The sequence below is a fragment of the Mya arenaria genome, chromosome 10, assembly GCF_026914265.1.
Source record: "Mya arenaria isolate MELC-2E11 chromosome 10, ASM2691426v1".
In the NCBI taxonomy this organism is placed as follows: Eukaryota; Metazoa; Mollusca; class Bivalvia; order Myida; family Myidae; genus Mya; species Mya arenaria.
This window is the reverse complement of record NC_069131.1, coordinates 21,100,043-21,127,087: the sequence shown is the minus strand read 5'-3', so window position 1 is coordinate 21,127,087 and position 27,045 is coordinate 21,100,043. Positions and strand designations below refer to the sequence as shown.

The 27,045-nt window shown below is 36.1% G+C and overlaps 2 protein-coding genes across 27 annotated transcripts in view; one reads left to right on the top strand and one right to left on the bottom strand.

Annotated features, from left to right (window-relative positions):
* Positions 1–149: 149 nt before the first annotated feature.
* Positions 150–8,937, bottom strand: LOC128206487 (uridylate-specific endoribonuclease-like). Its single transcript, XM_052908994.1, has 11 exons — positions 8,864–8,937; positions 8,612–8,652; positions 8,171–8,257; positions 7,230–7,346; positions 5,716–5,847; positions 4,682–4,796; positions 3,649–3,848; positions 2,435–2,562; positions 1,738–1,833; positions 1,223–1,372; positions 150–312 (listed from the first exon to the last, which is right to left on the bottom strand). The coding sequence occupies exons 3-11, from the start codon at positions 8,238–8,240 to the stop codon at positions 232–234; spliced, it is 1,089 nt and encodes a 362-aa protein (XP_052764954.1). The 5' UTR covers positions 8,241–8,257; positions 8,612–8,652; positions 8,864–8,937; the 3' UTR covers positions 150–231.
* Positions 8,938–9,676: 739 nt separating this feature from the next.
* The window catches only part of LOC128206483 (zinc finger protein 768-like), an 81,830-nt gene continuing 64,461 nt past the window's right edge, over positions 9,677–27,045 (top strand). For 23 of the 26 annotated variants that reach the window (XR_008256484.1, XM_052908984.1, XM_052908979.1 and 20 more), the window contains exons 1-4: positions 9,677–9,764; positions 14,278–14,408; positions 16,157–16,313; positions 16,810–17,505. Coding sequence is in view for 25 of the 26 variants with exons in the window: in XM_052908984.1 (XP_052764944.1) it covers positions 14,319–14,408; positions 16,157–16,313; positions 16,810–17,505 (943 nt within the window). In the remaining variant the exon portion in view is untranslated. Of the gene's footprint in view, positions 9,765–14,277; positions 14,409–16,156; positions 16,314–16,809; positions 17,506–21,994; positions 22,194–22,827; positions 23,024–24,023; positions 26,823–27,045 lie in introns of those variants that run through there. The other 3 variants (XM_052908969.1, XM_052908972.1, XM_052908989.1) reach the window with 3 other exon arrangements.

Here is a 27,045-nt window from a genome sequence, read left to right as displayed (position 1 = left end):
AACGCATTCACACGGCACTGCGGTGCCACCTGAAAGGTAAAAACATGGCCCATTTCCCCGGCTATCCCCGGTATACCCCCGGACCTGAGGGACTTGGGGGTAAACAGAAAATAGGTTAAATGTCGCAACGTAGATAATCTAACATAACATAATTTTCAATTTTAATCAGCTACTACAAGCAGTAACTATCCAATGATGACAGGTTGTTCCTGCTGCTTACATCTGATTGGCTTAAATGGCAGGATAGGCGGATCCTATTTGGTATCCGGCTTTGTGAGCTATGTCCCATGTTTGTATTGACAGGCTGGTGCCCTGAAATTGAACATTTAATGCATGTGTACGTATAAATGCATTGCATTTTATAGTATAATCACGTCATGGTTAAGCGTCCGCCTACGGAGCGGTCGGTCGTGGGTTCGATCCCGGGCCGCGTCATACCGAAAGACGTTAAAAGCTGGTACAAGTAGCTCCCTTGCCTGGCGCTTGGCATTTAAAAGGTAGTGCTTAGGAAAGTGGTGCACTCAGTACTGGTTCAACCCAGGAAAGTTGTAGCCCGTGTATCGGTGCTTTACGTACACCGAGCACGTTAAAGAACCAACAGGTCTCTTCGCAAAGAGCTAGGGTATCGCACCCGGACTTCTTGTATCTCACTCTGTTTCTTCAAGTCTTCCAATGTCTGGATTTGACTGCGAATTGCTGTCACTTCTATCTCATGTCACTTATGGCATTTAAACACAATTTAAGTCGTGATGGCGTCACGGCGGGGTCAAGCCATAATGCAGCCAATGGGTGCGGGAAGACCTTGATAAACTCAAATAAACAAACAAACAGTATAATCACAAGAAGTTTCATCTACATGTATTTTATCAAACTTCCGAAGAAAAGAGGACATAAACATCCGAGAAATATACATTTTATATTTCTATATTAGAATATCAAGAAATCAGTGCCCTTTTAAATATATTAACCGGAAGGAAATATGCGCCAAAATGCGCCTCCATCAATCTAGTTGTATATTTGTGATCCAGGGCGCATGCCCGATCCTAGATATAAATCGGTTTTAACCAAACTAACGCCCCTGAATATTATAACATTGTTACCCGAGAGTATAACTCGGTGTCAGTTTCATTCTTAAAGTTAACCAAACAGCATTGCGGTCTGGAAAGAATTTTTATACGTCATTTAGTAATCACCATAGAAACTATTTTGAAATAAAACTGACCTGCAATACGAAGTTACACCGGCTGTCCGGGTACATTAGAGCGCATACAGTGTACACAGAAAGATCAAACTCTGGGCTTGTCCCCAAGAAAAAGGACCCTTTACCCTTTGATGCACCGTACCACAAGAATGCTGCTCCTTTAACGTTTGGCTGTAAATAAAGATAAGTCTGATGACAAGCTAGAAGTTAGTCTTCTCCCAATAAAGATATTTTTCAATTTTTTATTAAGCAACAAACCCCACCTTTATTCTGTCAGAGTACACTGAGATACAAAAGACACAATGTTTGGATACATAAATGACTTAAAAACTGACATATTGTGTAAAAATGAGCTATTATACTAAAATACATACATATATAGTCGAGTATTTGAATAGCCAAACATCTTGTAATAATTTTTTTTATGTAGTAATAAAGAAATGTGTATTTTCAGTTGACCAATCATAGCTGGATTTCCAATTCTATCATAAACATTTTACATAAAATATTAAAACCATTTCCACTAATTTTCCCACCTCTGTTTGTGTAACCATGGACGTGTAGTCAAGGTTATTAGCCTTCTCCTGCAGGTAAAACTGGATCCAGCTGTGGAACCCAGACACTGCGCTGCCCTAATTAAAAAATAATATTTTTATCATTTTTATAATAATCAAAGTTTAATTAAAATATAAGAGTACTGCTATACATTACTTGAGTCCTTGCCGCCACTCTTTCGGCAGAATTTGACAGACTGGGTATCATCTCGGCCAATAAGATGTGCAAGTCATATGCAACACTTCAAGCAAGATGGATTCAAGGCGAACAATGAATACTTTTGACAATCTGGAACGGAGTGCAGTGAGTAAAATAGTCTATGTAATTGGTACATACGACAGCAAGATATGTAAAACGCATTGATTGCTCACACCTTTGACATCGAAACCAGAACTGTCTAGGAGGAGCTCACACCTTTGACATCGAAACCAGAACTGTCTAGGAGGAGCTCTCACCTTTAATTCCCCAATAACATGTTCGAAACCAGAACTGTCTAGGAGGAGCTCTCACCTTTAATTCCCCAATAAAATGTTCGAAACCAGAACTGTACTGAGCGGAGCTCTCACCTTTAATTCCCCAATAAAATGTTCGAAACCAGAACTGTCCTGAGCGGAGCTCTCACCTTTAATTCCCCAATAAAATGTTCGAAACCAAAACTGTCCTGAGCGGAGCTCTCACCTTTATTTCTCCTACCATGACATGTTCGAAGCCAGAACTGTCCTGGACGGAGCTGCCGGAAGAGCGGCCGTAGAAATTAAACCAGAGTTCTGAGAAAATGCTGCGAAAGTTGGCGTTCGTCACTTTGCCTGCAAATGGTGGAATTAGTTTTGTAAGAAATCTATTAATTGGAGGCCTAGCTTATTCTGCCCCCCCCCCCCAAAAAAAAAAAAAAAAAAAAAACAACAACAACAAACAAACAAACAAATAAACAAACAAACAAAAAACAACAACAAAAAAAACACAAAAAAACAACAAACAAATAAAAACAACAACAACAAATAAACAAAAAGCGTGTATTGTACGCAACATCTGTGTATTGATCTTAATCTATTTGCCTTATTGTCTTATCAGATCTCCGATCTGAATATCCTGCTGTGCAGTTTTTGAGGTTTTATTATAGAAATGGACCCTAAATGGCCCTGGTCCCATAAACAAATAAACATGAAATTGGCCCCCTACTGTGACATCAGTGCAATTAGCAGGAGATGCACAGCAGGGGATTGTCATGCCAAACATTTCTTAAACTATGCCTTTAAGTATTTGTGCGCGAACTACTGATTCAATTGTTGACGGTTTTTGTGATTCTAAACAGAAACGCTCTCCGTGCCTTAAAACTAAACACACATATACGTCTGGTTGTTTTTTTGGCTTTTGTTATCATTGTAGTTCGATGGGTTCAATACATGTCTCACTTAAAAAGAACACCGAATCAACGAAAAGCTTAATACCATGAATACCCCGGATTAATGGCAGAAAGGTGAAACGCAGAAGAGGTTATATAATTGTAAGGTGCTTTAGCCAGGCCGATAGCGTCAGCGTCCATTAGCATGTCGCTGAAGGAGTTTTGATATAATATCATATAATTACATTGCTATACGATATGATGGTAATACTGTATAGGTGTACAATAATCCCAAAAAATAATAAATTACTAAAACTCTTATCGGGGTAATCGACGGATTGCGAGTATAAACAAACTCAAGCCCCACCTGGGATGGTATTCAATATTGGTCTTACTTGGATCTAAGAACGATATAGCTAATCGGATTACTTGTAATAAATTACTGACCAAAAGAGTGAATGAAGTCAATTATGTATGACCATAAGATTAACTTAAGTTGAATATTGAATACTACCCCATTGTATGTGTTTATCTTATAAAAGCAACATACCTTGTGAAATAAGGTAGTTTTTAGCGAGGTCTACAGCCTCAGTTGCCAACAGAAGGTCAACAAACGCGGTTATCTCCGTCGTCTCGGCGGCGGACTGGGACTCTGCCTGACCGATTGTCCTCACGTAGTTGTCTAGGAGGTTGATGAAGGCGGCGTACGTGGGACGTGTAAAGTAGGCTTCGTTGACGGAGGAAAACAATCTGTGCATTAGGAAGGAAAATAATTAAAGTATACTGTTACCCAAGTATTAAAACGTCATCTTATACAACATGTCCCCTTGAGCATATTTACGAGCATTCGGTTCTAAAATTCCAAAGACCCGCGTAACACCCTGATCTTCCAATTCTACCCAGATACCACTCGCATGTGCCAACCGTACTAATACGTATATATATATTTACTTTTTAAACACAAAAAAAAACAAAATAAATATTGTCATATTGGCTTTATTCAGTATTTTCATACTGGCTCCTGTAGAGGAATGCCATAATGGCCCAAAGCTACAAAAAAACATGTATGCTTAAAATCTATACGATGTTTATGATTCGCTTGAATATACCAGATATATATTTGAATAACAGAGACCATCGGAGGTGTAAAATACATTTCAAGACAACGTCAACTCCCCCCCCCCAAAAAAAAAAAAAAAAAAAAAAAATACCCCCGCGTTACACTAATTAAGAGGTAGTAGGGTAATAACATCTTGTTAACAACAGGTATGGTGGGTGGGCTTTTATTATACTTAATTTATCATTATGTTGTTTTAGGCTTTTAGTAAAACTTGATTGTCATTTAATAATAAGTAATGGCGTTAAAGTAGTATTCAGTATGAAGCTTTAAAGGTTTTTAAACAACATAATAAAATACACACTAAATCTAATTAAAAATAAATATTAAAAACAAATAACCAACGGGCTATATAAAAAGGCAAGGTCGTCGCCTATGTCGTAGGTAGGGTAGGATAACCCGATAAAGAAGTTGATTGTTTTAGGCCTACTTTCTAATTAATAGTTTAAAATGTACGTTTCCATACTTGGTGTTTCCGTTGAGATCGATGACAATATCAGAGCCGACGTTCATTCTGTTGGTGTCGCTCGCCCAGATGTCATCTATGATAGCGCTGAGGTGGTCTCCAGGGGCCGGGCCCGCTGCGAATGTGTCGGGTGATTAATAATTATTTCAATAATTAAGGTATGATATGATACCGAAGTTCAAATGTTGTATCCAAGGCAGAGAGTTTTGCATTAAGAATATTATGCATAATAATATTCCTTCTTTACTAATTTAAGTAGCAGTGGGCCTTTAAACAGTACAATTGTAAACACGGAGTTTTGCTAAGCGCTATATACATGAACATTGTGGTTAGTATCTTTAAAACTAACGGCAGGTATATAGGCGTGAATATGTATAGATTTTCAAAGACACAGTTTTCCATTCAGAAAAGGAAATAACCACTGCGTCTGACCGGCGACCAGTCACAATGAAAAGGAAGCGATCAATTTTATATCGGTGTTTTATCTATTCGCGGAGAAGATCAAAACGGTTCCTTCTCAATTTTGTTTAAGGAAAGTTGAAATATAAATACGTTATTGATAAGTATTCATTTTACTTTCAACCTCAAAAGTTATCCATAGACACCAGTCAATTGTAACACATTTACATTTTGGTCATCAAACAGTGATATAAAACACAGATGCATAGGTTAGATGTTATTTTAAACACTTACCTTGTGAAGAAAACGTAAGAAATAAACTGAAAGTTTACGTGTGTGAAAGAACATTCACACTCATTTTATGCATTGTTCCTTAGAATGGTTACCGGTACATATAAAATAACTGCATACTCTAAAGATTGTTATTGAGGCAAAGTTTCTTCTCAAAAGTACATGGCACATATAACTGTAAGAATATGTATCTGTTTACACTGGCAACAATGAAAAACAATGCGATTTATAAACAAATATCGTTATGTACATTAGTGGTTAATTTGAGTGTTTTTTGTGGTTCAAAGAAGTCGCTGACATGAAACTAAACATGCATTTTTAATTTTTATGTGCAAAATTCATACTTCCACCACCTCCTCCGTTCACACAAGTCGACTGGTAATCACTACAACAGTCGTTGTATGTTGTGCACGAAGGGTTACACTGGCATGGCATGTTCATGTCAGCAGACTGGTCGCATCTACCTTGGCAGTTGGCTGAAACAGTCATACATATGAATAGGTTACATGAATCAGTCATATAAGGTATGTCATCGCGAAATATGGAGTGCACACACGCACAGACTCTGACAGTTAGCTAAAACAGTCATTTAATGGGTATACTGCATTGATTACGCATAGCGAAATATGCTATCTGGTCGCACCGAATCTGATATCTAACTAAATTAGTCGTTCAAGGGACTGTTTTTAGTAAGCATCGCGAAATATGCTGTTTGGCCGTACCGACTTTGACAGCTGGTTATTACAATCAGCATCGCGAAATATGCTGTCTGGCCGCACCGACTCTGACAGCTGGCTATTACAATACGCATCGCGAAATATGCTATCTGGCCGCACCGACTCTGACAGCTGGCTATTACAATACGCATCGCGAAATATGCTATCTGGCCGCACCGACTCTGACAGCTGGCTATTACAATACGCATCGCGAAATATGCTATCTGGCCGCACCGACTCTGACAGCTGGCTATTACAATACGCATCGCGAAATATGCTATCTGGCCGCACCGACTCTGGCAGCTGGCTATTACAATACGCATCGCGAAATATGCTATCTGGCCGCACCGACTCTGACAGCTGCAATTACAATAAGCATCGCGAAACATGCTATCTTGCCACACATACAGACTCTGACAGCTGGCCTTTACAATAAGCATCGCGAAATATGCTATCTGGCCACACGTACAGACTCTGGCAGCTGGCTATTACAATAAGCATCGCGAAATATGCTATCTGACCGCACCGACTCTGACAGCTGACTAAATCACATTGTGCAAGGAGGTTACACTGACAGAACATGATATAGTCCGCAGATTCACGCCGCTTAAACGAATATCTTTAAACATGCATGTTTACATGTTAAACAATGGATGTGCTGCATTCGCAAGGTATTGGCACCATCGCCCTTGTCAGACAGCCATACGGGCTGTTTCTTTACTCAACAGTATGTTACGCCTCAAGAGTTTGGTTGATAATACAAATAATACGAGCTTATCTTTAAACTTCATGTAGTGAAGACCCATATCTTTAACAAGTTCAAATTCATGACACCAACCTTTGTTTTGTGGGAAAAGAACGGTTGTTGTATTGAGAAAGTTTAAATAAAGTTCAATTTAGGCTAAGAACACATACCATAACATAATCTTTAGTTAGTACACCGTGAAGCACATTAGCAATGCTGTACGAATTTGACGATATGTCAGAAAAAGTAATATTTGTGATACAAATGAACTAGGATGCACGTGTGCCATCGAGATTCTGGTGATGCATAAATGCCAGATAACAATCAATATATGATGTTATATTGTACACCATGTCGATGCTAAAAGCAACGATGTGCTGTTGTGTCTATATCCCACCTTCCAGGCAGAACACGCTGAAGTCTGTACAACAGTCGCCATATGTGGTACACTGACTGTTACACTGGCAAGAAAAGGCATTGTTGAGAACGTCTCCACATCGTCCGGCACAGGAATCTGTTATAGAAATGGAATGATCAATACAGTATGACTACTCAATTGTCTAGCGCAACAACTGGCGAGTGGGGTTGGAGCATGCATGGGTACATCGATCTGCTGCCAGGCAATGGAATCAGAATGACTTATAAATACACTCGGAATATCTCGGTCATTAGATAAACAACCTCGAGCGTATATATGGACAGTTTACTATGTCCGCTTTCTTGACATTTAACTACCATGCAAGTAGATCGCGTAGTGATTTCAATGAAGATGTTAAACCTACGGACATACTCGTTGGAAGCTTAATTAATTATGCAATAATACACTTCATTGCCAATGAATTTGAACTTAGTTATATAAAATAAACATTAAAACACTACACTTAATTGAGACTATTATTGAAAATTTGTAAACTAATTATACTGATGTACCGGCATACATGAACATCCGAGGTTGTTTTGGATGGAAAATGGCCGAGGTGTTCCAATTATTTTAAATGAAGGATATTCGTTTAATGAATAATAAATTACTGCTACAGCTGAATCAATAATCAGGCAATCGAAACTCATCGGCTAGTATCAAACAGATATCTCGAAGCTTGCCGGAGATGGCCGTGTTGTTACGATTGCATCCGAGGTTGTTTTCGAGAAAATGGCCGAGGAGTTCCGAGTGCAATTATGGCATTCAATAATCTTAACCCATGTCCTTAGCAGCCGGAGTTAATGTTGCATGAAGTAATAGAGCGTATACCGGTATCTCATAATTATATCTGCCCAAAACTCGAGCCATTATGGCCGTGAAAGAATAACATACCATACGGTTTAAATGAAACATATTACCTTGCGCCGTTACATATGCCGAAAAAACAGCCACAAGTATGATTAACGACGTAGATACACACCAAGCCATGGTTCCCACGATGTAAACTGAAGCGCCAAACGTTATCAATTTATACACGAAAGTGTTTCCTTATTAAGAAGCGCTGTACATTTCTTCAGTTTCGATTAGTATTACTGTATCACTTGAAGTATGAACGCCTACATATTAAATGTAATGGATCGATTAGAAGGATGAACATAGAATACATCAGTACATTGTCAATTTAACAACACTTGCCGATTTCGTGATGCATTTTTTGCGTGTGCAAATGAAGGTCGATGATTTTTCAAATTTTCTTTTTATTAATTACGTTTATCTATTCTGAGGAACGAACTTATAAACACCACATAGGTCAGAGTCTGAATTTGACGATCTACAGAAAAAAGAACGGGTTAGCCTACCTCAATTGTCTCTCGCCGAGGAAAGCTAGCCCGTTCTATTTCTGTAGATGAACAAATTAATCTAACATATACATTATCATAGAACCCTAACATTAAAGATGCACTATTTATACCAAATAAGATTTACCACAATTAATATAATTGTTTAAATATACCAGAAAGGATGAATTATTGTCGAAAACAATGGTTCTTATGAAGGATCGATACCGAGTTAAATTTGAAAGAAATGTGCAAAAAACGCGGCATTACTACCTTATGAGACGATAGAAGATCACTGTAAATCTTTTAACATTCGCCCATTTTTGGTTTTTCAGCTTTTAACTTCACGCTTACAATCTTGTTATCAGTAATTCAAATTTTCCATAAATGCGTCATTTAGTAAGAAGTTCTAGATTTATCACTCAAAATTTATGTTTGTTATTAATGTGTATGTATTGATTATGAATAACAGTGTCACTTTTACAAGTTCATGGCAAAACTTCGTGCAATCAAGGATTGTTAGATACCGCCTTGGAACACCAACACTAAGTGTATTTTATTGCGTTGGTATTTTCATTGTAGTTCGTGCTGCAATGTGATGACGTGCAATTTCTTTAAACAGACAATATACAATTATATTTACATTATTTTTTGAACACTAAATTGTGCGCGGGGCGCAGCAACCATGAAACGAGCAATGGTCGCGGAACGTAGCTTCTCCAATTCATAAAAACTTAGAACATTTATTGTTACGCAGGTTTCAAATATAACTTATAGGAACACACACTTTGTTTAAGTTTATTCAAAAGTAATTCTTGTAAATATTACTTAATACAATACGTATATATATATATATATATATATATATATATATATATATATATATATATATATATATATATATATATATATGTCGTACAAGTCTACACCTTACATATATAAAATTATATATATATATATATATATATATATATATATATATAAATATATGTCGTACAAGTCTACACCTTACAAAAATGTGCGATCCCATTTCAGAAGGGCCGATTTGTTTAATCTATTCTTATGATTGTTCTATACGGCGTAGTATTTGAAGGGAAAAATGGCGACAATGCGGCAAAAGTTATGACACAAAAGACTGTATTTCTTTGATTTACTTACTGTATAAATAAATAAGGTACTGCTATATTCTAAATGCCATTTATCAAATACACTCTTTAAATGTGTTAACATTGCTCTTCTTGCTGTAACATGAACTTAATTATCGTAATGTTTTGTTTAAAATGAAGGTTACACCCTGCCATGAAATGCATTATGTTGAAGGTTACAGACCACTGATTGTGTTTGTGTTATACATATAATATAGATATACACATTGTAATGTTTCTGTCATGAGTCGTCCTATAATACACAATTTTATTCAGAAAGCTCAGGAAATATTTTAGTGAGGAAGCCTTTTGCTAGTTTACTGACATTTCCTGTACCAGTTGACTGAAATTGTGTATCATATGCATATGATACGAAGATACCAGGTCAACTAAAGCAATATCAACTGATGAGCTGAACACCTCAAAGAAATGCTTTTTCCCTTGCTTCATGCTGAAATCTAGTACCAGGACTGTTTTAAGATGAAAAAATGCCCGGTTGTTTTTATTCTGTTTATATGAAAAATGTTTTTTTAGATGTTACAGTACACTTAACAAGTTAAACCATCTTTCCATTACTCTCGGCGGATTTTCGCTATCGCGGCCAACACAATGAATTTATCAACTGTCCGCGTTCCTCAGAGTTTGAATTTTAGGCCCTCGTAGGTTGATCAGTCAACTGAAGAATTACTAATGCTGCGTTCCTCAAAGGGGTAAACTCCACGAAACTCTGTGGACACTTGATAAGAATCTACGTTTAAGTATTTTTTTATTAACAAAATCAACTGATTGTGACGGCTCTAGTAAATTGCTATAATACTCTTTCCTCTGCCTGTTTTGCATGAAGTTTACTTATGCACCAGTCAATTGTTACCACGCCCCCCCCCCCCCCCCCCCCCCCCAGGTCCGGGGAATAGCGGGGACTCTGTCTTTGGTCCAGCCAACCCCAGGTAAATTCTCCCACCTGCGGGGACGAACAGATGGTAAAATCCCCTCCAAGTGCCCCCGCACCCAAGGGACCTCTTAGGTTAGGCCCATTCCCCGCTATATTCTTGCGAACACAAAACCACCGCATTCACCTGGCACTGCAGGGCCACCTGGAAGGTAAATACACGGCCCATTTCCCCGGCTATCCCCGGTATACCCCCGATCTGGGGGCCGTGGTTACAATTGACTGGTGCATTAGCACAAGAATGCAGTTCACCATTTGCACATGCATCTCATGAACGTGTTATTTACTAATGACTGAATGCATTGATAAACACATTCCACCCGTAAAAGGCTAGGTTACTAATAACACATTTTTGTAAAATCAGGAGGTCAAACACGCGTACAAAGTTCAGAGTGCATGGTTGAAACCCTTTTTGCCTCGTTTTCTGAGGAAAATTCCCTAATATGTCATAGCTATTTTTAACCACCAATAATAAATAGTATATTCAGTATTGTATTGATCACGCGTTTGACGTCAGAGGTCATGGTTCAGAAGCGTGTAACATGTCGGCTGTTTTATAATGCAATACAATTAGTGGCAATACGTCAATGATTCAATGTTTACTAAAGTCAAGACAATATTCAATTGGCGCTTACGTACACAAATACAATTAAAACACTGGTAAGAATCTTGTACGATTAACACTGTACATAAGCATAAAAACAAATAACTTCTGAACAAGAATGATTTCTTGCTTATCTGATTAGACACGGAGTTCTGCCGCGGGATCATAAAATCGAGTGAGCGGGGAAAGTGACTCTTACTCGTTGAGTGTACTGTATGTCTATACATTTAATAAAAGAGGCTTACATCCAATGTTCACACAGACTCAAAAGTGCTTGAATTTAAGGCTGCTGGATGAAAAGTCCTTATACTTGCAAAAAACTTAAATGTAGTCAATTAATATTTTGCCTTGAAAACTGCTTGGAAAGTGCTTTGAAAACAGTCCTTAAATTTCCTTGTTCTGTCCTAAATTATGTGAAATAAGAAAGGTTCATCTAAACAACAAAAACACCTTTGATCTTAGTGTACACTTCACTAGTAACTCTTTGCCATTAGAAACTGTGTTTGAAGGGACGTGTATGGTATGGGTTTTCGGCTGCAGTGGCAATATTAATGTGGACACCAGTTTAGTCTATTTCCGTTTACGGTTTCTTATTTGCTGTAATTTCTTGTGTTTAATCTTTTTTTTAAAATTTTTATTGCTTTTAAATTAGACTGGTTACCCACGAAAATAAGCAGAAACCAATGTATGAAAATTGTTCCAAATCATAGACATCAGTTCAATGGGCTTGTCTAAACTGAAATCCCAGGCAAAGTAGTACACACAAGAGAAATCTGACTGTTACTCAGGGCTTTTTCACCTTCTTTGCTAGGGGCCGAAATAAGGCTAATTCACAATTGGGAAAAATAGTAGTTTTTCCCAATTTCCAGATATTTTTTTCACAATTCCCAGATATTTTTTCCAAAAAGGAAGATCTTACTTCAAAAATTTAAAATAAAAATTATCTTGTTTGAGCAATTTATTCTTTTTCAGCTAGAAGTAGACTCACATGTAAGATATGAGCCTGTTTTTTGTAACATGAGTTCCAAGTTTCATATGGATACCTTGACCCGTGTTTAAAAGGTATCTTCAAGCCTCATATGTGGAATTTCCCATTTTTGAGATGTTGACGCATTTAAATTTCACAATTTGCAGTATTTCATGCGTTTAAATTTCCCAAATTGAAAAGGCTAGGCCTCTTCACAATTTTGGGTGAAAAATCCCTGTTGCTAGTATTAGTTCCCCCAGTTATACCCTAGACACAGTCATGGAAATAAATCTTTTGGATGAACAAGCCTGAATTCAAACACTTCTGCTTGGCATTCAGACAACGCGAAAACTTTTTCTTCTTCACAGGACATTGCGACAGGTAAACACCTTAAGTTTACCTGTCGCAACAAATTTTTACCTGTCGCAATGTTACAAACAGTATTCGGTTACATCAGCTTAAACCTTGATTTTAAGCCTCTTTTTTAAATAAGTTTTGTAAATCCCCATTATAACAGGTTTAGATCTTTTTGGTTAGACTTGTCTTACAGTTCTATAATAAATTACAAAAAAGCTAAATATCATGTAAAAAATCAATATTCGGATCTTATGTCATATTTTTTTTCTTCCCTTGCCTCCCAAAAAACAACAACTCATATCTGGTTCGTCTACCCATGGAACAGCTAGATCTTACTCTTTTAATTCATCTTTAAATTAAAGATACAGCACGGTTATAAAATGTAACGAATTGTACTACAAGTCAAACTCAGGCACAACATTTATGCAAAAACGAAAGTAGATTTCTTGTTATTGGCAAAGTTAAACAGAGCGGAAAGAAAGTCAGCTCGGTATATTAATCATCATATCTAAATTAAAACGATTGCCGGGAACCACTTCGCCGAAAATAAATACATACGGAATTTTGTAATTTCCGAACATTTCCGTAAAATAAAAGTATTAGAGTACGAGCTGAAATCGGAACCTTACGCGTTTTATCGGCTTTTACGGAAACATGTCGAAACGGGGTTTACAAATAGTGATACACGGATTAACACACTGAATAATCATGATATAATAGTTAAAAATAACTCTGAACATTTATTTAGAAACTGAAAGTAAATTTTCCGAAAATTAAACGGTGCTGACTGTAATTTTTCACCGGACATTGTGACCGACCAAAACAAAAGTTTCGCCGGTCAAAATGGAAATATACCGGACATGTCCGACTGTCCGACGGACATTCGCATAGTCTGGGCATTACATTTTTGAACAAGCCCTGCTAAATAAAACCCAAAATTTGAGCAAGCCTGGAAATCATATTATTCAAATATTAATAGGAAATTAAATACCTTGTAGCCAATACACATGAATACAAATTGATAGTAAAAAGACATTCTTGATAAGGTCTTTCTGACGAAATAAAATACTGTTGACATTAGGCCTCTTCAGCATTTTATATTAAACTTTAGACTTACTGTCAAACCAGTCCACACAAGAGAGAACTTTGTTCAAAAGCGCCAGACCTACAGAACATGAACATAAATTTTTTAAATGTAAACAAATATTGCTTGAATGTAATGCACCAGTAAATTGTAAACACGCCCCCCCCCCCCCCAGGTCCGGGGAATAGCGGGGACTATGACTTTCGGTCCAGCCAACCCAGGCTAAAATCCCCGCAGAGCGGGGACGAACAGATGGCAAAATGCCCCCGCACCCTAGGGACCCTAGGTAAGGCCCATTCCCCGCTATATTTAAAGCGAAGACAAAACCACCGCATGCACCTGGCACTGCGGGGCCATCTGAAAGGTAAAAACACGGCCCGTTTCCCCGGCTATCCCTGGTATACCCCCGGACCTGGGGGGGTCGTGGTTACAATTGACTGATGCATAACTGTTTACAAAATTCCAAATTGTGTATATAAAGATATGTTTTGTATCAAAAATGTCTTGTATTTAAAACCTTTAAACAATTGCCTTACAGTGACATGAATAATTTGCTTATTGCATTATTTGTCTATTTATAGAGCCGTGCAGTGTAAGAAACAAGTGACACCTATATGCAAACATGGCTACCCCTGACATGGACGTGATAAAAGAGGTGCCGGGGTACAGGGTCATCTTGAAAGCCGTGCTGAAGGCGCAGATACAGCAACTGGTGAGGACTGAATTTTCCTTTATGATTGCTGTAATCACAGCACTTGAGCAGGAATAATATAGTTAGGCTTAAAAAAAAACTGGGTTCAGGGCAACCCGACCCTACCTGGCAAAACACCTTAACCATGGTGTATTTTCAACTGAAGATTAAATAAATCTGATTTTCTGATTTTTAGTTGTTGCCAACCATTTGTGTTGATTACAATTCAAAGAATTAATCCTGAATTCTGGAATGAGAGCTTTTTAGTTATAGAGCGCTGTTGTTTTTTTGCTGGACATTGGCATTCAAAATACAAAGATGTGATTTGAAATTAATTTAAAGCTTAAAAGGGCCTTTTGATCAGAGGTCAGCCCCTGAACCCAGAATGAGTCTTGAATGTTTCAGGGTTATCCCTGTTACAGCTGTTGCAAATTGAACAAATCTGAAGGCGCCGTGCTGGTAAAATCTCTTCCAGGCCTACTTACGTCTTAGTGTAACAGACCCAAATGGCAATGGTGGTCTTGTACTTATTTTTTGGAATCATACAGTACAAAGCTGTTCTTACCATAATTAGATATTTCAGAATTGGATTACTCCACAGGCATGTGGTTTTGACTGAAATAATGTCATCAGCTATTTACGAAAAAAATGATGGATGATTAAAAGGGTGAAATCACAGTTTAATGTGTACTATTTGTTTCTCCATTTTGACTTGAGGGTGAAGCTTAGCCTGACACTGATTAATCAATCAAGTTTAAATTCCCAATTTCTTACAAATTTCCTCTTGTTAATGGAAAGCAGTATATTTTCAATCCATGATGATGCCATTATATTTAAAGATGAATCCTTGTATTGATCATTATAACAGTGAGTGTGGCTGATGGCAGCCGGAGTCACCTGTGCTCTGACAGTATTAAATTCCTAGTACACTGTTCCTTGATATGGATGTTTCCCATGTTTCGTTTTTAGCTCGACTATTCGAAGAATAGGTGGGCTATACTACTCGCCCCGGCGTTGGCGTCCGGTTAAAGTTTTAGGGCAAGTTAGGATTTTCACTTAAAACTCCAATACCATTCATTCAGTTGACTTAATACTTCACACAGTTGTTCAGAGCCATCACATAATGAGGTTAGATAACTCCATATTATCTTTTATACAAATTTTGGCCCCTGATTGACTATGGAACTTAGGTTAAAGTTTTAGAGCAGGTTGGGATATTTATTAATTACTTCTATACCCTTCATTCAATTGACTTAATACTTCACACAATTGTTCAGGATCGTTACCCAATGAGGTTACATAACTCCATATCCTTAATACAAGTAATGGCCCCTGATTGACTTAGGCTAAAGTTTTAGGCAAGTAAAAGTTAAGGGCAAGTTGGAATTTTAATAAAAATACTTCTATACCGTTCATTCAAAATCATTTACGACCATCTAACAACAAGAAACATAACTCCATTTTAACCCTAAATACAAATTATGGCCCTTTTTTATTTCTTTTGAAAGGCATATTTGTATATTCTTAACCACATTTTCATAATGGGAAATCAAGTTATTTGAATGACTTGCGTCATTCAGGCGGGCTGGTGTGAGGGCAGCATCAAAGTCACCTTATGTATCGAATAATTTTAGATAGGTTTGACATAAAGAGACCAAACTTGGTAATATTACATTGTTATTGTATTCACTTCTTAGTCAAAGCGGCGAAGTCGAGCGCGCTGTCTTACAATGGCTCTTGTTATAATCATCATCAATATTTACTTTCAGATTGAGCAACTAGCAGTAACCACAAATGAAGAGTCCATCATTCTGACAGCCAGTGTGGCTGATGGCACCCTGAGTCACCTTGGCTCTGACTCAGCTAAAGGCTTCCTTGAAGACCATGAGGATGTCAAGTCACAGTTCCTGGGATACTGCCTCAAAAGTAAGTGTTACAGCTGTAATTGTTAAAGTATGGTCCGTATTTTCAAGTGAATTATCAATATTTTGTCATTGCCTTTGTGTCAGTGGTAAAATTTAAATAATCCAACAAACCATGGAATTGAAAAACAATATCCAAGCTATTTAAAACCTTATGAATTTATCTGAACAAATGCAGAAAAAGTCCAGTTGTCAAAAGCTTAAACATAAACACAAAACTTGTTCAATGACACAGGTCCAGGTCTAATGCCAGAAAAACTGAACCATACCCCACATATCCACAAACAAAACAAAGAATTTATAAAATAAGGGATGTTTATCAAGGATTATGGGGTACTGCCTTGGAACATTCAGCAAAATATAATTTTACAAGGGTTTGATCATACGCTAAGGGTTTGTTAAATAATGCAAGCTCAGAAGCACTGTACCAGTAAGAATTTGAGAACAGGTATCGGTATGTATTAAGTAGCATAAGAATTATGTAATACTGACTATTTCAGCCCACCACAAAAAAAAACAGGAAGAGAAAGAGAAGAAAGATGCTGAAGAAGCAATGTTACGATTGCAGCAGCACCAAGCTGCTGCCCCAAACTTCACACCCATGGCTCCAGGAATGGGGTACCAGCAGCGAGCCCATAGATTCATGTCTCCTAGGTCCAGGGGTGGGGCAGTACCAGTGGGGCTCACCCGCTCAAGACATGAACCATATAGTGTTCCTAGGGGTAGAAGACCGTCAGCAACAAGTACTGGATCACCTGTGGCAAAAACTGACAGTGTTATGGTAAAGAGTGAGCCAGAAGAGGCTGCGAACCAGACTTTCGGTGAGAGTTCTTCTAATCCAACTCAAAATGCAGGAAATGATGATGACAATTCTAGAGCATCAGAAATGCAGGCTGGCCAGGGTAATGATTATCAGGAAGGGTTAGAGCTCGGTGCAGAGTTCTCAAACTTTATGTCCGGAATGGATACTAGTCAAGGGGACACATCTCAGGGCAGTGGGGGCCCTAATGTGAGTGTAAAACTTGAGACAGGTGCTGGATCAGATGACGGGCTTGAAATTACTGGAGTTGAGCCTGGTCAGCCTGTGATCCCTAGCCAGCAGGATTGGGACCCTAACGCAGCAATGGGCATGAACTTTGACCCCGGGGCCGGAACCAGTTCCCCAGGAGACAGCTTGGCCGGGCAACAGGGATACAGTAAGTGGACATGTCTAGTTTAGTTGCTCTTGACCTTCTTTGGTTCTTTTGGGCATTTGAATAGATCAGGCTGTATAAACATGGTATCCTTGTTCAAGTGTTTAAACGAATAACATTAAACAATGTAGCAGAGGGTATCAAATGTCCAGCTTTTGGAATAATTTCACTGATGGAGTGTAATTGAATATACTGACTGGTATAGATCTATTTTTTGGTCCAGAACTTCCAAAATATGAAATCTGACTGTGTTTTTAGAGAACCCCTACATGCAAAGGCAGTTAGGCACTTTGGTATGAAGTGACAAGAATGAGAAAGTAATTATAGTATTGGTAGCAAACACACATAAAGATACGGGATTAGTGTTTTATACACCCTGATGTTTCTTTCAAGTCTCTCACAAGAATAAAGTTGGTCATGTAAGTAACAATAGGACAAGGACTCAGTTGTAAAACACAATAGCTTGAACAGTTCATGGATAATTATTTATTTACTTAAAATCCTACAATTCTTGGAAGGAAAATTATTGAGTCAAGTCTTATTGTTATTTGCATTTTTTTTAATTGCCTGAGTCAACTCAATCTCTATGGACTGCTATATAAAATTCAGTTTTTCTCAATGTATACAAACTGGCCTCCATCCAAAATGACCTACATGTATAGCCAAATATTGACCAATTCAAATTGTTCTTTTAAAATAAATAAGTTCTTTCCAATATGGCTGACTTTGGCTTGTTGAAACAAACCTTATTCATGCTTGAAAATAAGAGTGCTCCAGCCAGGATTTGAAAACAGCAGTGAGGTAGGTCAGATAGGGGACTTGTGATGCTTATTGAATGAGCCTTAATGGGGTCAATAATCAATTAATGTTGTGCATATGTTGTAAAAGTAAACTTCTTGCAAAACTTATAGTTTGTTATGAATAACTCAGCTGCTATCTTTACGTTAGTGTCAAAATTATCTGTACATTAGTATACATGTATTTAAAATATTTATACAGATTATACTGATTTCTGAAAATTGACTTGACAATATGTCAAATAAATATCAAATATAGTAAGAGAAACCAGGTTGTATGCAATTGCAACAAAACATCACAGTTGGGCGTCCATGTAAAAAAGCAGCTTGGGTGGGGGGGAGGGGGCGGAAAAGGGCAGCATGCTCTCCCCTCTGCTATTTGGCCCTAGCTGGACCACTGAGAAGCAGTATTATTACAAGCCAGCATTTAAATTCTTTCTAATTATTTGGCTATTTACAGCAATGGATATTATTGTGGTGTTCAATTCTATTTGATTAAAGTTTGTGTACAAAAATACAATTCAGCCATGGATGTTAACTACTTCTCCATACATGTACATGTACATACTTTGATATAGCTGTAATTTTGAGCTGATTCAGGTCATTTGTATTCATTTTATATTCATGGTTGAAATCTCGGATTCCTATTTGTGCAATACTTTAACAAAATCTATACAAAGCTAAGTAAATGATGTAGCTTTAACAAGTATGTGGACTCAGTTTAATATTATTTAAACTCTATTATGTCGACAGCCTTTGGTGTTTTTAAACATTTTGATACATATCCCTACTTAACTAAATTCATTATTCTCAATTTAATGTACTGTACTCTTAAGCTTTTACATGAACATATTATTAACACTATCATGATTTTTGGTAAACAGAAATGACACGGCAAACACAAACTATACTTATTTCTGTCTAAAGCATTGTTGTTTCTTGTGTGGTGAGTTCAGCTGAATCGTACATTGTATGTTAAACAGATAGACCAGATTAACCAGTTATGGTTACATGCATGCGTTTACATATATGTTTTCTACATATTTAATTAGGGAAGCAATCAAAAGACATATAAAATCTTGCATACATGTGTGTCTGTATGCAAATCATGATAAAACAAAATAGGTCCTGCATTTTTCACTATTGATTTATGCTGCGTTCGTTGTTTCCTACCCCATAGTTTCATTGACTTAATAAAGCCATTCATAGGTCAATGAGCATGTTGCAATGTTTTAATAATGCTGAATGTGCAGTTTGTGTTTTAGGACTACACAACAGCATAAAAGTGTTTTTACATGTATGTGTATTATTATATATGTTTGATCAATGGCAACCAAGAAAAATCAAAACGAAAATGGCACATTCAGCCATTTGGTTCAAAGTCAGACATGAATTGTGCCTTCTGTGCAATGGTTAGTTATTTTCATAAGTTAGAAGCCAGGTAGTGCCTGTGTGTGTGTTAGTTGATTGTTGTATACTGGTATGGCTTTATGCACATATGATATATAATAGAGGTTCATGCCGACAAGCTAAATCTACATGACATGTCACATTGTGTATATATATTATGCCCTCTGGGTAAGACATGTATATATATATATACGGACAATCTGAATTTTCACGACATGTATATATGCTCCGGTACAAACATGTACATATTGAAAATCTGAATCTATATGACATGTCACTTTGTATATATTTTATGCCCTCTGGTGCTGATATGTGAATATATATAAACAAATCTGAGTAACCAGCACCAGAAATATATATCATATATGTTTCATATGTTGCTCGCTTAAGATTGAAGTGTTTGCAAATAAAACTTATTTTTGTCTTACATATATATACATGTACATGAACTTTGTGTGAGGATGTTTTGTATTCTCCAAGTAATGCTACCAGTGAGGAAATCTATTCATACCTGAAACGAATTGTCATGTGACATCTGACTTAGCTTTCGCTGGTGGAGTAACTGTTGATTAGTTGTGTATAACCTTTTAAGGAGGCCAGCGATTATCTTTTTATAACCTGCCAAGGAAGCCGCCCTGGCCTGGCTATTTTATTTACTTTCAGTGATAGCAAAATTAGGATTAATTATTTATGTGCATAATATTGTGTGTATTGAAGATAACATTATTTTGTTTTTGTAAATATTTTTGTTCAATTTTTATATGATTGTGAGAAGCAATTTTCTCAGACAGCTTTGTCCAATATTTGAATGGGACTCGCTTACTTTTTGTAAATGCTTGTATAAATATAATAAAAAGATGTGTTAGATTATGCCCCATTTTGCTAAAAAGCTTTATTCGATTTTGGCTACATTTGGAATGCAGGGAAGAAAAGAGACCATCCATCTAGAAAAATCAAGAACAGATTTGCAGCTGATATACAGTAATGAGATGTATGTGTTCACCACAGGCACTTAAAAATGTGGTTCCATATTTATGGTATTTTACTCATTGATTAATACTTAAAAAAGTTGTTTAATTTATATGTATTTTAACTTTCCAACAAAATACAGTTTCATCATTATATCCTGGATGAACTTAATTTACTATATAAAAAAGTGGTTCCATGTTAATTAGGAAATGTTCTATTTGGATAATTATCATGTTCTTTAATATTGATTTCATATTTATAGATGTTGGATGTGTTTAATTGTATTTAATGAAACATAAGTTGGAGTTTTATATGTAGGAAAAATTATTGAAGCATGAGAAAAGGGTAGTCTTTAATATGCTCAGGCATTGTTTTAATTTTACATTGATTTTTAGCTCTACTGGCCAAAGGCTTTTGCAATTGCTTGTGAACATGATACAGTCTTCAGTTTTGATTGTATCTCCATGAAACTTGTACAGTATCTAGATATCCATTAGAGCTCGGTTCCTTTCGAAAACCAGCCAGATCCGCCCATGCATGCCTAGATTATGGCCCTTGATAGTATAAAAAAAAGCTATTGTGTAAACAATTGGTTGTGAACACGATACAGTCTTCAGTTTTGATTGTATCTCGATGAAACTTGTACAGTATCTAGAAATCCATTAGAGCTCAGTTCCTTTCGAAATCCAGCCAGATTTGCCCATGCATGCCTGGATTATGGGTCTTGAAAGTATGAAAAATGCTATTTTAAGCTAAGTCTATTTTTAGCCAAGACTACATGAGCGAAGTCTATTTTTAGCCAAGTGTACATGTAAATTGCAATTGCTTGTGAAGGTTTGTTCAAATTATGCCCCTGAGATCAAATGAAATTTTGACGAGTACAGTTTTAAATGCAAATATTTCTTACCCTCAGAATACCTTTACTTGGCAAATATTAAAATAGTTCATGCAACTAATCTGCTTACAACACTTCCTGTCCTCAGATGTTGAACGTGCAGCATTTTCAGCTAACCCAAACACTAAAAGTGAACTATATATTTGTTGCCTATTACTCAAACGTACATGATCTGGATTGAAAATGACCACAAGAGCCATGCCAGTAGAGCATAGGCCCTTTTGGGCCTCTTGTTTAGTTTTGCTTTGAGTTTCACTTGATAAAAAGTTCATGAACCACTATTCTGTCATTGCCTTACAATGGTAATTATAAATGTTTATTGTTTGGTTAATTGATAAATTTTATAAATTAGCAAATTAGCAAAAAAATCAAACTGAAAATATTTTCTTTACCTGATGACAAGTTCCAAATTGATTTTCAGGCAAAGGGCTGCAATCAATAAGGGGAGGTAAACATGTGTGTGAATATTGTGGAAAAGAGTTTCGCGTTCCTGCCTGGCTTGACAGACACCGGAGAATACACACAGGGGATAAGCCATTCAAGTGTGACATTTGTGGCCGAGCATTTACTCAGAAAGGAAACCTGAATTCCCACAAAGTTGTGCATTATATGCAAGCCATGTAAATAAGTAATATCATGGCATTGCCTGTTGCTTTTAATAATGTGAATAAAGCATATGTCAGATTATTGCATATTGTTGCCATTGACAACTTGTATCACCTCCATTTATTGACTTATTTTATATGATTCAATAAATATTGTTTTAATAATATAGTGTTATGTAACCTTCTACTGACGATATGGTATTGGTTTATATGAACTACACCAGCAGGTGCACTGTTACCTAAAATGTTGACTGTTGTACAGAGTAATACTTTCAACTCATTCTTAAGATTGAGTTAGATTTAGGTTAAGCATATGTTGGATAACGAGAACATTTTTGTACCCAGACAAAGACCCCCTCTGTATGAGTTTTTATGTCTATACATTTGAAATGATAGTGGTGCGGGAAAGGTGGTTAAGATGATAAGAAAACATTTTAATTGAAGTGCCAGTCATTTGTCACCTCTGTTAAAACAAAGATTAAGTGGCAGTTTCCCACCTGTATTAAGTGGCCACCTGTCTTAAGCAGCCAAGTCGACCTTTTCCCAAAGGTGGCCAGTTAATAATCGTTTGACTGTAAAGACATAAACGGTATCATTTTGTGAATATCAATTGATGGCATTTCGATGACTTTTCCCCCTTGTCTTACAGAATACCGAAGATCCACAAAGGGAGGTAATCACTATTGTGAGTTGTGTGGGAAAGAGTTTCGGGCTCAGTCACTCCTACATCGCCATATGAGATGTCACACAGGGGAGAAGCCATACCAATGTGATTTTTGTGGAAAAGCGTTCACGCAGAAAGCGAATATGAACTCGCATAAAGCCATCCACATTTTGCCACCAATGTAAACTCGATGTAGAGAAATCTAGAAATGTGTTTCATTCTTCTTTCTGATTCTAGACTTATTGGCTTATGGGTGGTGGCTTGTATGTTAATTTTTCCAGGGTTATAAGTAGAGTTTTTGCAATTGGAATTAATGAAACAAAATAGTCATTTAGAAATTAAAATTACAAGTTCACATACTGCAAACATGATTTATCACGCTTGAAAAATATTATTTGCACTGTAACATCTGTATATTATAACTTTCAGTATAGAAGTTTATATATTATTTGTTGAATGTTAAATAAAATTAAACAATGCTGCTTACAAAATCTTGCTGCTTTTTTAGAATTACCGTAAAATATTACAATTACCGTAAAATATAAGATGAAATCATACCTTTTGCAAAAATACTGGAATGGTACAGTATTTTATTTTGTGAGAGTAAAAAATAAATGAACTACCATCAGTTGCAGTATAAATGCCTTATGCTGTAGAATTATATATAATTATTTTGCGAACAGTTGCATTATTATCAAAAAATTCATTTGGAACTGAATTACTTTGTGAACAGTCACGGTATTCTTAGAGCGCTTTATTATTAGAATGCTCATGTGGAACTGACTTGTACCATGAACAGTTTGCGTGTGAACAGTTTTCAAAATGCATGTAGAGCTGAATTTGTGTGTGAACAGTTTTGGTATTATCAGAATGCATATAGAATTGATTTATTAATACCGGTAGTTATGGTAATATCAGAATGTTCATTTTGAACCTAATCATTGTGTGAACAGTACTGATGTTATCAAAATGTTTTTGTGTGGAACCAAATTTCTTTTATGAACAGTCTTGGCAATATGAGAATGTTCATTTTGAACCAAATTTCTTTTGTGAACAGTTTTGGCAATATCAGAATGATTGTGTGGAACCAAATGTCCTTTGTGAACAGTTTTTGTATTATCAAAATGTTTATGTAGCGCAGAATAGTTGGTGTTTCAAACTTGTTTTCCTTTTTTTTTCAGAGATAAAAGGAGTTACCTGTCATTTCTGCGGGAAATGGTTTCAATTCCAGTATAACTTAAACATGCATCTGCGAATACACACGGGAGAGAGACCATTCAAGTGTGAAGTGTGTAAACGGGGGTTTAACCAGAAGGTCCACTTACAGTCACATATGCTTACACATGCGAAACACATGTAACATTTCTGTTAGTCAATAAGATGAAAAGTAATGGGATTTTTGTCAACAAGCATTTTCTTTTTATACTGAAACAATGTAAAAAATGTGATGTTAAATAGATGAACAATGTGAATTTTGTCAGTGAAAATTGAAATATAATGGTACAGCATGGTTATGTGATTCATGTGGAGAAAAAAGGAATGGAAATTTTATCAATGAACAATTTTATTTTCCTATATATATGAACATTCAAAGAAATATGATGAACATTTTAAATGGAAATGTGATAAATATTTTAAAGGGGCAAGACACCAGATGGTTCCAAAATCAGCAAATACATTATTTCCACAAGACCAAGCTAGATTTGTCAATACAAGCTAGTATGAGGCCGATATAACATCATTTAAATGATTAAAATTATATTTTCTTGCCTTCTCAACTGAGTTATCCTGCTTAAAGTGTGGATAATGGTTTCCCAGTTTGTATTGTGTATAAATTGACTGGGTGTTGCGTGGTAGAAAAACCCTGTAAATTTCTAATTCAAAAAATAGACAAAAACTGCCAAAGATACATGTGTCGTTAGCAAGGTGATTCATCACTCAGTATGATTCAATGCATTGTACACAACAATAACAGTTTTATGTAAGTTTTTGACAATTTTCTTTTTTCCTTGCAACTGTATCATCCGGTGTCTAGTCCCTTTAATAGATATGTGGTTTGTCAAAAGATACTGACAGTGAAATAGTTAACCAATGACAGATATCCAGTTCCTTTTGCTTGATTATTGATATAAATCAGGGATAATTCTATGTCAGATTTTCAATGAGAGAATTGCTCCCATTTGTCCAAAATTGGTGAGAGAATTTTAATTTCAGTGAGATTTTTTTATAATACATGGATAACGCAGTGATAAAACAATGCATAACAGTAACTTGTTTCATGAATATCAGTATACATTGTATTTACAAATTTACAATTAATAGGTATATAGATATAATATATACACTTGTTTGACTAGAAGGAAACACTTGTTAACAGTTCAGACAGCATGAACATTCATACTCCTTATATTTGAGCAAAAAAATAGGATTAAGCCATTTTTGCTGAAAGGTGCATTGACTTTTTTGGGAGATGAAGGCTTTCCATTGTTGTTTTCATCTGAACCTGGTATTTTATTTTGGTCCAGAGGCTTTTTTCAAGGAATCCAAACAACGTTTTCTGATTAGACATTTTGACGCTTCCGATATTGTAGACACATTTAAAATGCAGTGGTAACCCGCGTAAACAAAATTATTCCGGGTCACAAACGAGATATCGCGGAAATCGCTTACTAGAATTATCCCTGGATATAAATGATATTACCCTCATAGTTCACTAACAATCAAAGGTAATATTATTTAAATCATTAAACAACCAAAGGGAATGGGATATCTATCAATGAACAACGAAACAGAATGGAAATTTTGGATAATGAACAACCAAATATAATGGGATATATGTCAGTGAATCACTGAACGTTATGTATTTTCTGTCATTAAACAACATAAAGTAATGTGTTATCTGTCATTGAACATAAAAAATGGCTATACCTAACAATGAACAATGGGATATCTAATAATGAACAACCAAAGTTAATGGGATATCTGTCAATGAACAACCAAAGTTAATGGGATATCTGTCAATGAACAACCAAAGTTAATGGGATATCTAATAATGAACAACCAAAGTTAATGGGATATCTGTCAATGAACAACCAAAGTTAATGGGATACCTAACAATGAACAACCAAAGTTAATGGGATATCTAACAATGAACAACCAAAGTTAATGGGATATCTGTCAATGAACAACCTAACTCGATGGGATATCTGTCAATGAATAACCTAACTCGATGGGATATCTGTCAATGAACAACCTAACTCGATGGGATATCTGTCAATGAATAACCTAACTCGATGGGATATCTGTCAATGAACAACCAAAGGTTATGGGATATCTGTCAATGAACAACCAAAGGTAATGGGATATCTGTCAATGAACAACCAAAGTCAATGGGATATCTAATGATGAACAACCAAAGTCAGTTGGATATAAGTCAATGAACAACCAAAGTTAATGGGATATCTAACAATGAACAACCAAAGATAATGGGATATCTAACAATGAACAACCAAAGTTAATGGGATATCTGTCAATGAACAACCAAAGATAATGGGATATCTAACAATGAACAACCAAAGTTAATGGGATATCTGTCAATGAACAACCAAAGATAATGGGATATCTAACAATGAACAACCAAAGTCAGTTGGATATAATTATGTCAATGAACAACCAAAGTCAGTTGGATATCTGTCAATGAACAACCAAAGTCAGTTGGATATCTGTCTTTGAACAACAAGAACTAATGAGATACCTGTCAAGTACTGTTTTTTTGTCGTGGTTATGTCATTTCTTTCAAAGAACAGGAATATGTGTCTTTGAATATTCAATGAATTTATATTATCTAATTCTATAATTATGTTGAAGAACATCTACTTTACAAATGTTTTTGATCTCTTTGTCACTAAAAGTTAAATAAGACTACATGATTCCTGTTGATGATTGCATTATAAAAAGATGTAAAAAGTATGTATTGTCTCAATATGTATTCTATTAATGATCATGATAAAGATATGTATCATTTCTCAAATAAATTCTGTTAATAATCATTTTGAAGGTATGTGATTTCTGTCAATAACATGTGAGTATTTGTAAAGGTGCTATTATTTATGTGGAGAAACATTTTGATTTGGATATGTATGTTAATTACCAAGAATAAACTACTGAAAGTCAGATTCTATAGACAAAGATATTCAAAAGAAA